General features: G+C 40.6%; 1 protein-coding gene across 2 annotated transcripts; it reads right to left on the reverse strand.

Moving 5' to 3' along the window:
• Positions 1 to 1,215: 1,215 nt before the first annotated feature.
• LOC123380486 (olfactomedin-4-like) lies at positions 1,216 to 15,935 on the reverse strand. 2 transcript variants are annotated; one of them, XM_045038827.1, is made up of 6 exons: positions 15,782 to 15,919; positions 14,891 to 14,953; positions 14,499 to 14,642; positions 4,504 to 4,666; positions 3,942 to 4,101; positions 1,216 to 2,144 (listed from the first exon to the last, which is right to left on the reverse strand). In XM_045038827.1, exons 1-6 carry the CDS (start codon positions 15,848 to 15,850, stop codon positions 1,421 to 1,423), a joined length of 1,323 nt encoding a protein of 440 aa, XP_044894762.1. In that variant the 5' UTR covers positions 15,851 to 15,919; the 3' UTR covers positions 1,216 to 1,420. The 2 variants fall into 2 exon arrangements, with proteins under 2 accessions (XP_044894762.1, XP_044894763.1); XM_045038828.1 differs by lacking the exon at positions 14,891 to 14,953 and having other exon boundaries at positions 15,782 to 15,935.
• Positions 15,936 to 16,277: the final 342 nt, after the last annotated feature.

Here is a 16,277-nt window from a genome sequence, read left to right on the forward strand (position 1 = left end):
CCAATCTTTGGTGCCCACCTTTGTGTCAAAGCATTAGGGGGAGAGATGCCTGTAAATCAAGAGGTGATGGGGGTGGTGATTCATAGTGAAATTCCTAACAGGGCAACTAGAACAGATTCTCAGTTCCATGCACCTGTAGGGGATGGTGTTTGATCTTTATTTGGGTAGCACATGAATTTTCTAATAGATATGTTAAAATATACATTTATGTCTATGTAGATGGAATATTGTATACATGTCTGATTGGATGTATATTTGCGAATGTATATACATATGGGGAAGTATAAGCATGAGACTGGGTGTATAAAGTATTCTGGTATCCTTCATGGGACTGTGAAGACTTTGGGGTCTGAAATCTTGAACATTCCATCCCATTGCATGGAAAAGAAGTGAACCATGCAGATAGATAAGTAATAGGTGGAGTGTCTGATGCTCAGCCATTAGTTGCTCACTTCCTAGAATGGAACTCAAGCCTAAACCCCTCTCCTAGTTGCACTCAGAGTGAGTTTGATTCAGGACAGTGAAACATTGATTTTCACACCAACATGCTGCACTTTTCTCGCCAGCTACCCTGCAAGAGGTTGAAGATAAGAAAGGGGGTCTCTTTTGTAGCAACATGGATGGAACTGGAGAGTGTTAGTCTTAGTGGAATAAGTCATATAGAGAAAGACAGATACCATATGTTTTCGCTCTTATGTGGATCCTGAGAAACTTAACAGAAGACCATGGGAGAGGGGAAGGGGAAAAAAGTTACAGAGAGGGAAAGAGGTAAACTATAAGAGATTCTTAAAAACTGAGAATAAACTGAGGGTTGATGGGGGTGGGAGGGAGGGGAAAGTGGCTGATGGGCATTGAGGAGAGCACCTGTTGGGATGAGCACTGGGTGTTGTATGGAAGCCAATTTGACAACAAATTTCATATTAAAAAAAATCTTAAAAAAAAAAGAAAGGGGACCTCTACATACTATTCTAATGACAAGCTGTTTGGGGTCTTCTGCACTGGTACCAGATGCTCTCAACCTAAGACTTACCATTCTAAGCCTAATTCACAGAATTTTATAATTGTAGGAGTTGGATTCACAGTTTTCAAAGCACAGAATAGGAGATTTGTTTTACAAATTGGAGTGCAGCTCTTAGAATTGTAGATTTCTAGTAAAGAGGTGTCTTGTTAGGGTTGGTGCTTGTTTCCCAATCAAACCCCAATCAAATCCACCTAGACCATTACTAAAAAGAACTTTAATGTGATTGAGTCATTAGTCATACAGAATTGTCAATTATAAAGAGTGATCAATCATAAAAATATAATCAACACTTCTCAATCAGTAGGACTGATGACCATTTGTGGGGGGGTGTGGGGAGTGATCCATCTGGAGGGTGAGGAGGAGGACATATGCTTCTCCCAATACTCTGCCCCAGGGGTCTCAGGGACTAGATGTTTTTTGGGGTTTGACAGGCTTTGGTGCAATAGGAAACCAAGAGAACTTTTCAGCTGGCAGTTTTGATGGCTTATGCTTCAGCATCTGGAAGCTGAGATCATAATTGATCAGATAGCCATCATTGTAGACATAGAGCTTGTGATCCAAGGGGGAGTAATTGATACCATGCAGTGTTTCCAGCATCTTATCCAGCAGGATGCTGAGATGGCGCTCCCGCCCAGTGTTGGTATCAAAAGCATAGAAGATCTCTTCCTGGTGGGTGCTCCGTGGGCGTAGGGCATACAGCACTCCACAGGCCATGAAGGCTCCTGACATGGCTGGCTTGTACTGGTTGGTTTGCCAGGTTTTCTCCACTTCTAAGGTGCTGGTATTGAGGCGGCTTATAACCATGTTTCCCTTGCTCTCCTCGGTGGCATAGAGCACCCACAGTCCCTTCTCATCACCAGCAAAATCTAAGTCTTTCCAGGGCACACCAGCATAAGAGAAGCGGTTGTTGTAGGTGGCGCTGGGCAATGGGCGTCGTAGCACCAGGGTGTTGGAGGAAAGATTCAGCTTGGCAATGTCACGTGTGCCATAGTAGTTGAAGTACATGAAGTTTTCGTACACGGTGTTACCACTGCCATCACCATAGCCAAATGACCTCTTCTCATAGTTCTTCATCAATACCAGGTCATCATAGGACTTGTACATCTGGTAGTAGTCAAAGTACCTAGGCCAAGCCCCACACCAGAATTATCAGGGTTCACAATGCTAATAAAAATGAGCAGGCTAGTGTTCAAATTAATAGTTGGAACTTTGGAATCATACAGAACTGATTGGTAATCTCTCTTCTGCTTATAACATACTGTGACAAAAAATAACTGTAAAAAATCAGTAATAGCAATAACATTAACATCAAATGCAACAATGTCTCATGGACACTGTGCGTGCATTATCTCATTTAATTATAGTGAAAGTACCATAAAGTAGGTTTTATCCCCACAGATTTGAAGACTGGGTCTCAGAAAGACTAAGTAATTTGCTCAAAGTCCCTCAGCTCATAATTAAAATCCATTAAAAGAAAAAAAAGATTCTATCTCATTGATTGTCGGGACTGACCGAAATAATGCAAATAAAACAATTAGAATATTTATCTCAAAGTAAGCAATCAACAAGTGATGGTTATTATTCTTTTCTTCTTTATGGATGCTCTTCTTTATGGATGGCCCCTCCACCCGTCCCTGAGACAATGTCCTGTGGTAGATCATGGTTCTGGAGCTGGATTTGGAGAGATTTATGCTCATTGAGGTCACTTTGGAAACTCCTTTAAATTATCCCTGAATGAGGTGCCTGAGTGGGTCAGTCAGTTAAGTGTCTGACTCTTGATCTCAGCTCAGGTCATTTTCTCATGGTTTGTGAGTTTGAGCCCTACATCAGGCTCTGCGTTGACAGCTCAGAGCCTGCTTGGGATTCTCTGTCTCCTTCTCTCTCTGCCCCTTCCCTGCTTGCACACTGTCTCTCTCCATCTCTCAAAATAAATAAATAAACTTTTACAAATAAATAAATAAATAAATAAATAATTCCTGAATGATGAGTGTTGTCACTGCTTGGCCTTGGTCAGTAAGTCTTCCTTTACCACAGAGATTTGGAGAAGATTTAAAAAGCAAAGACACATAAATTGTGCTTCATATGCTGCAAATGCCTATAGGAATTGGGAGCAATATTATCAGTAACACTAATCTTTCTGAGATGAGCTTCCACTGAGCTCTTCAATGACAGGTTTAAGCCACGTTCATCCTTCCCTCCTGTGGTGTCCTACTCAGTTGGATCTTTGTCATATTCCTATATAGACTACCGTTAAACACCCTGCTTGTGAGTTGCATCTAGCTTCCTAACCAGGCTGCCAGTTTATTTAAGGGCTCATTCATTTACTCTTTGATTCAATTAGCTATCCTTTCATCTAAAACAAACAAACAAACATTTATCAACACCGACAATGCTGTCCACACTTTTTTTTATAAAATCTCATGTGATATTCTCTAATTTAACTATCCGCACTTTCCAGATGGCTAGAATGGGTCTGAGACATTCATGTACTTCTCCAAGTTCACTTATCTTATGTGGCAGTACTCAGATTCAAACTCAACCCTGTCTGAGTCCAAGTCCCAAGTAAAGTCAAGTTCATCTTCTAAATTTCTTCTGAGAAGAACCTAGGATTCTGAAGCCCAGGTAGAGAACAGTTTGTTCTTGAGATAAGATCAGACTACCAATAGAACCAGTTTGGATTACAATGGGTTTAGAAATTTCAGACAGCAGGTTCAAGCAGGAGCTCACAGCCATCTGTGGCATTCTTAATCATGAGAGGAGCTCTAGAAGGTGACCTGTCAGACCTAGGTTAAGTTTGTCCAGGGGCATACCTAAAACAGAGAGAGGAAGTTGTGCTGGGGCCATAAAGAATCCCGTTAGGGTAGGATCGCAAACATTTGGAATGAACCTGGGTACAAAAGAGAAACCATCCTGAACTTACCTGTTGTCTGTAGTCATAGGGGCCACCCAGTAGAGGGAAGAGTCTGGATTGGGTGCTGAGTCTCGACCCCAGGTACCTGCCTTGTGTGCAAAGCCTCTCCAATTGAGTTGCACCACAAAGGGTCTGCTGACTTTCTGGAGGCCTCCATGGTCACAAGAGCCTGGAGAAGAGAGCAGGCAAGGTAGAAACTAGGAGTGAAGCACAAAGCCCACAGGGAGAGGGCTATGAAAGTGTAATAGCTATGTGTGTATTTCAGCATGTGTCCGTACATCTGAAGACATGCATAGGTGTATAAGCAGGCTTGACTTTGCACAAATAGAGGTTAGTGTATATGTCTGATTTTAGGTGTATTTATATATATCTATGTTTACTAGGATGCCTATATGTGAGACTATACCTATCTCTGTCTGCATTGCTTAATGATGTACCAAACAAGGAAATGAAAGATTTATTCTACATCAAGACATTCACTGCCCACCCCTCAGTATGCCATAACCAACACTGCATTCCCAAACCATCTTTGGGGAAAAGAAATTTTCATAAATTCAGTCTGAGGCCTCACCGGGGGGCAGGGGTGGACCAGAGTGTCCAGAGGCCACTTCTTGCTTCTCCTTCTCACACTCTCTTAGCTGGTCCTTGAGACTATCCACCTCCTGACGAAGAGCACAGAGATCGTGCTGGTCTGAGTCAGCCAGAAGCTTGAGTATGAGGCTGGCATTAGCCACCTGTGGAAATGAGATGCCAAGGATATGGGTCACAGACTGTTCTTAAGAACTGATGTCAGCCTTCCATATTGCTCAGCTCTGTGTCTTTTTTTCCTCCAGAAATAAGTGATTTGGTAAATCATCAAATTTATGAAATTAAGTAAGACAGGAGACTATGGAGGCAGAGGTATTCTCTAATCTATCTATGTATATGGCTCTGGAATTAAGAGAGGAGGCTCTCAGCCTCACTAAGTCCTCCCTTGGCCATAAGCCAGGTCACCAACTCCTGTGGTCTCTCCAGCTGCAGGCACAGCAGGTTGTAGATTGGGGCCTTCTAGGAGGAAGCAAGGGTAGTGGGAATCCTGGACTTCAGGGCACCATTCATTTCTAAGACCTGGTTATCCTGACCTTCAGTGGTGCATGTGTACTCACTGACCTGGGTCTGGAGGCATGGACAGGCAGTTCCCCCAAACCTCAACATCCATGACTTTTTTCTTTTATTTGCATGCCTTCAGTGCCACGTAGCCTAAAAAATACTGTCTTGGATCTATCATTTTATTTTGTTCCATTAACAGCCCTTGAGAGAAGTTAAAATGGTGGAGCAGCATGAAGACCCTGAGCTTATCTCATCCCTGAAATGCAGCTAGATCAGCACCAAACCATTTTGAACACCTAGGAAGTTGATCTGAGGATTAATGCAACCACCTGCATAACTTAAGTCACAGAACTTGCCAGGTACACGGTGTGGAGAGGTGAACTTGGGGGAGAAAAGCCTTGGGGGGTAGGGAGCCATTTTTGCAGAGAGAAGACAGAGAGAGAAAGAGAAAGGGAGAGAGTGCAAAACATTGGCATGGTGCAAGAAAGCATTCCCTGCAAAAGTAGCTGGAGAGAAAGAGAAAGAAAGAGTGAAAACACTCGCAGGGGACTGAACAAGAAACCTGTTCCCCAAAACCATTGATGGGGAGAAAAGAGAAGGTGTCAATACCAATACCACCAGGATTCTACAAACAGTGGATTGCTGAGTCTGAAGTTCTGGAGCTCAGTACCTGGTGGCGCTCGAGTGAGGAAGCTGGGCAAATTCCCAGGAGCAAGCAGTGGGGTCTGAGGGGTCCGTGTGCCACAGGGGGAGAAGCAGTTCCCCTGCTTGGAGAGCATTTGGTAGAGGCCAAATGGCCTCCCCACAGCAAAGGTCCCAGGGGACCCTGGAGAGGAGCCACATTTGAGGGTATTGGGACAAAGACCCCAGAGTATGGTGAAACCTGAAGCCGGCTGTGTGCTGTGATTTGTCACCATCTCTGAACCTCTGCTGCTGCAGGATCACACAAACATTTTCTGGGGCTAGCTGGCACCCAGCCATTGCTCAGCAAGACCCTCCCACAGAGAATCAGTGGGACCAAGTGAAGGGGTCTCTGAAGTGTTGTATTTTGAAACAACCCCATCTGAAATAAAACTCTGGAGGAAGGTGCCATCTGGCAGGCAGATGGCTTGGACACAGACAGGGTAGAGACAGGAGTGAATGAAGTCCTGAGACAAAGGAGGGATGCTTTATCATGGGTCAGTCAGAGAGGGAATTTCCTGTGCCACAGACTAGGGAGTTGGGTGAAGCCATTTCCACCTATCCTACACATGCACAATGATCCACCCCAGTAAGATAAGCAGCGTCACCTAGTGGATAATGGAGCCATTACACCATGGAGCCACTAGAGTGCTTAGTTTAAATTCTAGGGGAAACTGGATGTAACTTCATTCGGGTTTCATTGTGTTTGCTGGTTCATTTATTTGTTCACTTTCTTTGCTTCTGTTTTTGTTTAAGTTGTTTTCTTTTTTCTTTCTTTTCTTTGTTGGATACAGAAAGTGAAAATTTTATTTATAGTTTTTTACTTTATTTTATTTTTATTTAAATTTTTTATTGTATTTCATTTTCTTTATTTTATCTTATTCTATAAATATTTTTTAATTTTTAAATTTTTTTCTTACACTTTTCTTCTCTCCTTTCCCTTTTTTCTCTATTCTTTCAACAATCAGACTGAAACACACCTAGGATCTAGTTCTTTTATTTGATTTTTTATTGTGTATTTAATTTTTCACTTTTTATTTTTTATTTTATTAATTTTTTCTTCCTCCAAAATGACAAAAATGAAGGAATTCATGCCAAAAGAAAGAACACGAAAAATAACACCCAGGGTTAATCAACACAAATATAAGTAAGATGTCTGAACTAGAATTTAGAACCATGATAATAAAAATACCATCTGGGGTTGAAAGCATAGAAGACACCAGAGAATCCCTTTCTGCAGAGATAAAAGAAGTAAAATCTACTCAGGCTGAAATTAAACATGCTATAACTGAGATGCAATCTTGAATAGATGTCACAATGGCAAGGATGGATAAAACAAAGCAATGAATCAGCGATATAGAAGATAAAATTATGGAGAATAATGAAGCAGAAAAGAAGAGAAACAAAGGCAAAAGAGCATGACACAAGACTTAGAGAACTCAGTCACCTGTTAAGAAGGAATAAAATCTGAATCACAGGAGTCCCAGAAGATGAATAGAGAGAAAAAGGGGAAGAAGGTTAATGTGAACAAATTATACTGGAAAACTTTCCTAATCTGTGAAAGGACACAGACATCAAAATCCAAGAAACCTAGAGAACTCCCATCAGATTAAATAAAAACTGACCATCAACAAGGCATATCATAGTGAAATTCACAAAACACAGACAAAGAAAGAATTATAAAAGCAGCAAAGGAAAAAAATCCTTAAACTACAAGGAAAGACAGATAAGTTTCACAGTAGACCTATCCACAGAAACTTGTTAGGCCAGAAAGGAGTGGCAGGATATATTCTACATGCTAAATCAAAAAAATATGCAGCCAAGAATTCTTTATTCTGCAAGGCTGTCATTCAAAATAGAAGGAAATATAGTTTCTGAGACAAACAAACACTAAAGAAATTCGTGACCACTAAACAACCCTGCAAGAAATTTTAAGAGGGACTCTCTGAGTGGAGAAAAGACAAAAAAAAAACAAAAAAACAAAAAAAACAAAAAAGACCCAAAGCAACAAAGACTAGAAAGGACCATTGAACATCACCAACTCTACACATAACACTAAATTCATATCTTTCAGTGCTCACTCTAAATGTCACTGGACTAAGTGCTCCAATCAAAAGACATAGGCTATCGGAGCCAAAGTAATCTTGAAAAAGAAAACCAAAGCAGGAGGCATCACAATCCCAGACTTCAAGCCATACTACAAAGCTGTAATCATCAAGACAGTATTGTACTGGCACAAGAACAGATACTCAGATCAATGGAACAAAATAGGGAACCCAGAAATGGACCCACAAACATATGGCCACCTAATCTTTGACAAAGCAGGAAAGAATATCCAATGGAATAAAAACAGTCTCTTCAACAAGTGGTACTGGAATGAACCTGGACCACTTTCTTACACCATAGACAAAAATAAACTCAAAATGGATTAAAGACCTCAATGTAAGACAGGAAGCCATCCAAATCCTCGAGAAGAAAGCAGGCAAAAACCTCTTTGATCTTGGCCACAGCAACTTCTTACTCAACACATCTCCAGAGGCAAGGGAAACAGAAGCAAAAATGAACTACTGGGCCCTCATCAAAACAAAAACCTTCTGCACATTGAAGGAAACAATCAGAAAAACTAAAAGGCAACCGACAGAATCAGAGAAGATATTTGCAAATGACATATCAGGTAAAGGAGTAGTATCCAAAATCTATAAAGAACTTATCAAACTCAACACCCAAAAAACAAATAATCCAGTGAAGAAATGGGCAAAAGACATGAATAGACACTTCTCCAAAGAAGACATCCAGATGGCCAACCAACACATGAAAAAATGCTCAACATCACTCATCATCAGGGAAATACAAATCAAAACCACAATGAGATACCACCTTACGCGGGTCAGAATGGCTAACATTAACAACTCAGGCAACAACAGACATTGGCGAGGATGCAGAGAAAGAGGATCTCTTTTACATTGTTGTGGGAATGTAAGCTGGTGCAGCCACTCTGGAAAATAGTATGGAAGTTCCTCAGAAAACTAAAAATAGAACTACCCTAGACCCAGCAATTGCACTACTAGGTATTTATTTACAGGATACAGATGTGCTGTTTCGAAGGGACAATGCATCCCCATGTTTATGGCAGCACTATCAACAATAGCCAAAGTATGGAAAGAGCCCAAATGTCCATCGATGGATGAATGGATTAAAAATTGTGATACATACACACACACACACACACACACACACACACACACACAATGGGGTATTCCTCGGCAATCAAAAAGAATGAAATCTTGCCATTTGCAACTACATGGATGGAACTGGAGGGTATTATGCTAAGTGAAATTAGTCAGTCAGAGAAAGACAAAAATCATATGACTTCAGTCACATGAGGACTTTAAGAGAAAAAACAGATGAACACAAGGGAAGGGAAACAAAAATAATATAAAAACAAGGAGGGGGACAAAACAGAAGAGACTCATAAATATGGAGAACAAACTGAGGGTTACTGGAGGGGCTGTGGGAGGGGAGATGGGCTGAATGGGTAAGAGGCACTAAGGAATATACTCCTGAAATCATTATTGCACTGTATGCTAACTAATTTGGATGTAAATTTTAAAAAATTAAAAATAAAATGTAAAAAAAGACATAGGCTATCAGAATGGATAAGAAAACTAGACCCATCTATATGCTGCTTATGAGAGACTCAATTTAGACCTAAAGGCACCTGCAGATTGAAAGTGAGGGGATGGAGAACCATCTATCATGCTAATGGTCATCAGAAGAAAGCTGGAGTAGCCATACTTATATCCAACAAACTAGATTTTATTTTATTTTTTTTCCAACGTTTATTTATTTTTGGGACAGAGAGAGACAGAGCATGAACGAGGGAGGGGCAGAGAGAGAGGGAGACACAGAATCGGAAACAGGCTCCAGGTTCTGAGCCATCAGCCCAGAGCCCGACGCGGGGCTCGAACTCACGGACCGCGAGATCGTGACCTGGCTGAAGTCGGACGCTTAACCGACTGCGCCACCCAGGCGCCCCAACAAACTAGATTTTAAAATAAAGACTGTAACAAGAGATGAAGAAGGGCATTATATCATAATTAAGGGGTCTAACCACCAAGAAGATATAACAATTGTAAATATTTATGGCCCCAATGTAGAACACCCAAATATATAAATCAATTAATTACAAACATAAAGAAACTCATTGATAATAATACTATAATTGTAGGGGACCTCAACACCTCACTTACAACAATGGACAGATCACATAAGCAGAAAATCAACAAGGAAACAATGGCTTTGAATGACATACTGGACTAAATGGACTTAACAGATATATTCAGAACATTTCATCCTAAAGCAGAAGAATACACATTCTTCTCAAGTGCCCATGGAACATTCTCCAGAATAGATCACATACTGGGTCACAAATCAGCCCTCAAGAAGTAAAAAAGATCAAGATCATACCTTGCATATTTTCAGGCCACAATGATATGAAACTCAAAATGAACCACAAGAAAAAACTTGGAAAGACCATGAATATTTGGAGATTAAAGAACATCCTACTAAAAAATGAATGGGTCAAGCAGGAATTTAAAGAGGAAATTAAAAAGTTCATGGAAGCCGATGAAAATGTAAACACAACAGTCCATAATCTCTAAGATGCAGCAAAGCTGGTCATAAGAGGGAAGTATGTAGCAATCTAGGCCTTCCTAAAGGAAGAATGGTCTCAAATACATAACCTAACCTTACACCTAAAAAAGCTAGAAAAAGAACAGCAAAAACAGCAGAATAAAGGAAATACTAAAGATTAGAGCAGAAATCAATGATACTAAAATTAAAAAAAAAAAGTAGAACAGATCAACAAAACCAGGAGCTGAAAGAATTAACAAAAGAATTTAAAAAATTAATAACCTCCTACTCAGATTGATCAAAAAGAAAAAGCACAGGACCCATATGAATAAAATAACAAATGAAAGATGACAGATCACAACCAACACCACAGAAATACAAACTACAATAAGAGAATATTATGAGCAATTATATGCCAATGAATTGAGCAATCTGGAAGCAATGGACAAATTCCTAGAAACATATACACTACCAAAACTGAAACAGGAAGAAATAGAAAATTTGAACAGACCCATAACCAGTAAAAAAATTAAACCAGTAATCAAAAATCTCCCAACAAACAAGAGTCTAGGGCCAGATAGTTTTCCAGAGGAATTCTACCAAACATTGAAGCAAGAGTTAATACCTATTCTTGTGAAGCTGTTCCAAAAAATAGAATGGAAGAAAAACTTCCAAATTCATTTATGAGGCTAACATTACCTTGATTCCAAAACCAGACAAAGACCCACTAAAAAGGAGAACTATAGACCAATTTCCCTGATGAACATGGATGCATAAATTCTCAACAAGATAGTAGCAAACCGAATCCAACAATATGTTAAAAGAACTACTCAACACGATCAAGTGAGATTTATTCCTTAATGTAGGGCTGGCTCAATATCCATAAATCAATCAATATTATACATCACATTATACTTTCACATAGAAGAAAGGATAAGAGCCACATTATCCTTTCAATAGATGCAGAGAAAGCATTTGATAAAATACAGCACCCTTTCTTTATAAAAACCCTGAAGAAAGTTGGGGTAAAAAGATCATACCTCAAGATCATAAAGGCCATATATGAAAAACCCACAGTTAATATCATCCTCAATGGGGAAAAACATAGTTTTCCCACTAATTTCAGGAGCACAATAAAGATGTCCACTCTCACCACTGTTATTCAACATAGTGTTAGAAGTCCTAGCCTCAGTAATCAGAAAACACAAAGAAATAAAAGGCATCCAAATCAGCAAGGAGGAAGTCAAACTTACACTGTTCACAAATGACATAATACTCCATATGAAAAACCCAAAAGACTCCACCAAAAAACTACTAGAACTGATCCATTAATTCTGCAAAGTCGCAGGATATAAAATCACTGCACGGAAATCAGTTGCATTTCTATTCACCAATAATGAGGCAGCAGAAAGAGAAATAAATGTATCAATCCCATTTATAATTGCACCAAAAACTATAAAATACCTAGGAATAAACTTAACTAAGGAAGTGAAAATCTACACTGAAAACTATAGAAAGCTTATGAAAGAAATTGAAGAAGACACAAAAAACTGGAAAAACACTCCATGCTCATGGATTGAAAGAACAAATATTGTTAAAATATCGATACTACTCAGAGGAATCTACATATTCAATGCAATCCTTTTCAAAATAACACCAGCAGTCTTCACAGAGCTAGAACAAACAATCCTAAAATTTGTATGGAACCAGAAAAGACCCCAAATAGCCAAAGCAATCCTGAAGAAGAAAACTAAAGCTGGAGACATTATAATTCTGGACTTCATGCGGTATTATGAAGCTACAATCATCAAGACGCTATGGTACTGGCACAAAAACAGACATATAGATCAATGGAACAGAATAGAGAACCCAGAAATGGATCCACAAACATATGGCCAACTAATCTTTGACAAAGCAGGAAAGAATATCCAGTGGAATAAAGACAGTCTCTTCAGCAAATGGTTGGGAAAACTGGACAGCAACATGCAGAAGAATGAACCTGGACCACTTTCTTACACCATACACAAAAACAAACTCAAAATGGATGAAAGACCTAAACTTAAGACAAGGAGCCATCAAAATCCTAGAGAAGAAATCAGACAACAACCTCTTTGACCTCAGCCACAGCAACTTCTTACTAAGCATGTCTCCAGAGGCCAGGGAAACAAAAGCAAAAATGAACTATTGAGTCCTCATCAAGATAAAAAAACTTTTGCATGGTGAAGGAAACAATCAACAAAACTAGAAGTAACTGACAGAATGGGAGAAGATATTTACAAATGACATATCAGATAAAGGGTTAGCACCCAACATCTACAAAGAACTTACTAAATTCAACACCCCAGAAATAAATAATCCAGTGAAGAAATGGGCAAAAGACATGAAAAGACACTTTTCCAAAGAAAACAACCAGATGGCTAACAGACACGTGAAAAGATGCTCAACATCACTCATCAACAGGGAAATATAAATCAAAACCACAATGAGATATTACCTCACACCTGCCAGAATGGCTAAAATTAATAGCTCAGCCAACAATGGATGTTGGCGAGGATGCAGAAAAAAAGGAACCCTTTCGCACTGCTGGTGGGAATGCAAACTGGTGCAGCCACTCTAGAGAACAGTGTGGAGGTTCCTCAAAAAATTAAAAATAGAACTCCCTTACAACCCAGCAATTGTGCTACTAGGTACCTATCCAAAGGATACAGGAGTGCTAATTTGAAGGAGTATATGCACCCCAATGTTTATAGCAGCACTATCGACAATAGCCAAAGTATGGAAAGAGCCCAAATGTCCATCAACTGATGAATGGATGAAGAAGATATGGTATATATATATACAATGGAATTTTACTTGGTGATCAAAAAGAATGAAATCTCGCCATTTGCAACAGTGTGTATGGAACTAGAATGTATTATGCTAAGTGAAATAAATCAGCAGAGAAAGACAAATATATTATTTCACTCATATGTGAAATTTAAAAAACAAGAGATGAACAAAGAGAAGGGAAGAAAAAAGATAAAAACAGAGAGGGAGACAAACCAAAAAGACTCTTAAATACAGAAAACAAACTGAGGGTTGCTGGAGGGGTTTTGGGTGGGGGGAAAGGCTAAATGGGTGACAGGAATTAGGAGGGCACTTGTTGGGATGAACACTGGGTGTTATATGTCAGTGATGAATCACTAAATTCTATTCCTGAAATCATCATTATTATACTATATGTTAACTAATTTGGATATAAGTAACTGAGAACAAACTGAGGGTTGATGGGGGGTGGGAGGGAGGGGAGGGTGGGTGATGGGTATTGAGGAGGGCACCTTTTGGGATGAGCACTGGGTGTTGTATGGAAACCAATTTGACAATAAATTTCATATATTGAAAAAATAAATAAATAAATAAATAAATAAATAAATAAATAAATAAAATAATCTGGATGTAAGTAAAAAACAAACAAACAACAAAAACAACAAAAACAAAAACAGCTCTTGAGGTGAGCATTAGTGTTATTTCCATTTCATAGCTGAGGACATTGTGTCCCTCTTTGCTACAGAAAAAAATGACTCTCTCCTCTGTATACCCAGGTTCTCTCTCCCCTTTCCTGATTACAGCCACATTCTCAGGAGTGTCTTGGTGAGTGAATGAATGGACACAGACAGCTAGCTTTCAGGCCCTCTCTCATCAACCTTCCCCAAGTGCCCATTACAAAAAGCAACTGCCCACATCACATGCTGGATGCCACATTTCTATTCACTCCTCACTCTACTGACAGCATCAATTCCAAGCTCACTAGCCTGGTCCACAAGTCTCTCCAGATATTGCCCCTATTTTAGCTCAATTCAAACTCTTTTCTGTCTCTTTTCCACTGGCCATTCCACTTCCTTCTTCTTCTCTAACCTCTTCCCATCTCCCACTGCACTTATACCCACAAATTGGCCTGTTAATGTAGGAAAGCACATCCTCCACAAACCTCTCTGTATGGTGATGGCCTCTGAGAATCCCAAGGACAATACCTAATTTTTTCCTTCACACTCAGGATTCAACTCAAAGATGAGGGCTATGCTTTCTCCAGGAATTTCTCTACTGGCCCAGCTCATCCTCATTCTGGATGCAGGAGAGAATGTGCTCATGTAACTCCCAGCCTCAACCCGTAGCTCCAGCACTCACCCTCAAGAGCTCCTGATCATACTTGTCCATGAGCTCCTGGGCTGTACTCTGTAGCTGCTCCAGCTTCTTCAGGGGAATGAGGTCATTGGCCAGGTGAACCACACAATGGCACAGGCCATCCTTACCCGTAGAGCCTGGCACCAGCTGCAAAAGCAAGATCACAGGCACGTTAAGCATAATGAAATACATTGGAGCACAGTGCACGGTTTGGGAACATGAAGCAGAAGAGCTGACCCTACTCTGGAGAGTCTGAGAAGAGACCTCTTTGCACAGGAGAGTGTTCATGACTGTCTAAGTCTCCTTCTGTCGTGAGTTTGATCCTTCCCTTGATTTCCCAGAGCTGAAATATAGTCTCCTTCCAGCTCCTAATGGTGGAACCATCCTCACCCTACCTCATGCACTGACTGGGTCTGGCTGCAGTTCAGAGAACTGGGAGTAGACTCTTCTCTGAGGCTCTGTGGAAAAGAGGAAAGATGATCTGAAAAGAAATGTTCAGGGACTAGCTTGGTGGCTGCAGTACCTCTACTCTGGACATAAGTAGATTCCCACAAGTTCACTTTGTCTTGAAGACAGCAGGAACAGAGAGTTCCAAATTGTCAAAGAAGGGAATGAATATTAACAGCACCATTAGGCACCAAAGTCTGGACTGATATTTAGCATTCCCAAGAACACAGGAGGGTATGACTTGAATTCTTTATTTTGTAGTTGAAAAACCAGAGGTTCTCAGAATGTAAAAAAAAAAAAAAAAAAAGAAAAAAAAGAAAGAACCATCTAGGGTTTCCTTATAGATTTTTCAAGAATCAAGATGTGTGGCCACTGTCCTTCTCTGAATAATCCCACACATATCTTCTGTGGCCCTGGGAGTTAATTTGGCTGTGTCTTCAGTCTGCAACTCCAGCCCAGTGGTTTAGCTTTTGGGATCATGACACAAAGGGTGCATGCTTACAATAGCCCAGGTTGTCCTTCCTTAGTTCCAGCATCCTTCATACAAGAAAAGGGTGGCATATTTCTGCAGGAAATGATGCCTCATAAAAGAGCAGGATGTACAGCCCAGAGTTCATCTGTGTTTTCCCTCTGTCACCCTATGCCTGACAACAATCAGAGCAACAATCAGAGCATATTGGGTATCCCATCCTCCTTTCAGACGTCCCTGGGTCTCTCCACCTTCACTCTCTCTCAGAACCTGGGGCTTCTTGAAATGGATCAGAGCGGTGAGGGAAGCCAGTCCAAAACCCAGAACCATCTCTTCACCCACTTGAGATCCCTCCATCCTCTGCCTGTACCTGAGGCTGCCCTGGGAGTGCCAGAGGCAGCAGTAGGATGGTTATCAGGAGAGCCAAGGAAGACTGCATGTTGCATCTGCTGCAGGAGGGGAGCAAGACCTATGAGTTCCCCTAGGCTTTTATCTCTTGTCCATGTGAATGGTCTCAGTAGGAGAGATAAGGATTTCATCATCTGAAAGGTCTGAGGGTGTGAGGGGGGTTGGAAAGGGACAGGGCGGGGCATGGGAGGAGAGGGCTGTGCTTCCAGAGAAGGGCTGAAAGTGTGTTTGTGCTTCCAGAGAAGGGCTGGAAGTGACTTTTTTACACAAACAAGATCTTTCTCGTCGTGTTCTCAAGCTGAGATCTGTCCTCCATCTGCTGGGCCCTCCTGTCCACATAGATTAAGACTAACCTGAGACACACTGAGGGGGCCTTGGGATGGGTCTCTTTCAGGAGGGACTATGGTCTTTCCCTCAGCTTTAAGGGAGGAATACTCTAGAGGAAAATGTAACCCTAC

The sequence above is a fragment of the Felis catus genome, chromosome D1 (genome assembly GCF_018350175.1).
Source record: "Felis catus isolate Fca126 chromosome D1, F.catus_Fca126_mat1.0, whole genome shotgun sequence".
Classification (NCBI taxonomy): domain Eukaryota; kingdom Metazoa; phylum Chordata; class Mammalia; order Carnivora; family Felidae; genus Felis; species Felis catus.

Excerpts from the sequence above, each read along its gene's own strand:
- LOC123380486 (XM_045038827.1), bottom strand. The coding sequence starts at position 15,850 with ATGCAGTCTTCCTTGGCTCTCCTGATAACCATCCTACTGCTGCCTCTG. Across the intron at positions 14,954-15,781 it reads CACTCCCAGGGCAGCCTCAG|AGCCTCAGAGAAGAGTCTAC; the intron begins GTACAGGCAGAG and ends TCTTTTCCACAG. Across the intron at positions 2,145-3,941 it reads CCTATGACTACAGACAACAG|GTACTTTGACTACTACCAGA; the intron begins GTAAGTTCAGGA and ends GGCTTGGCCTAG.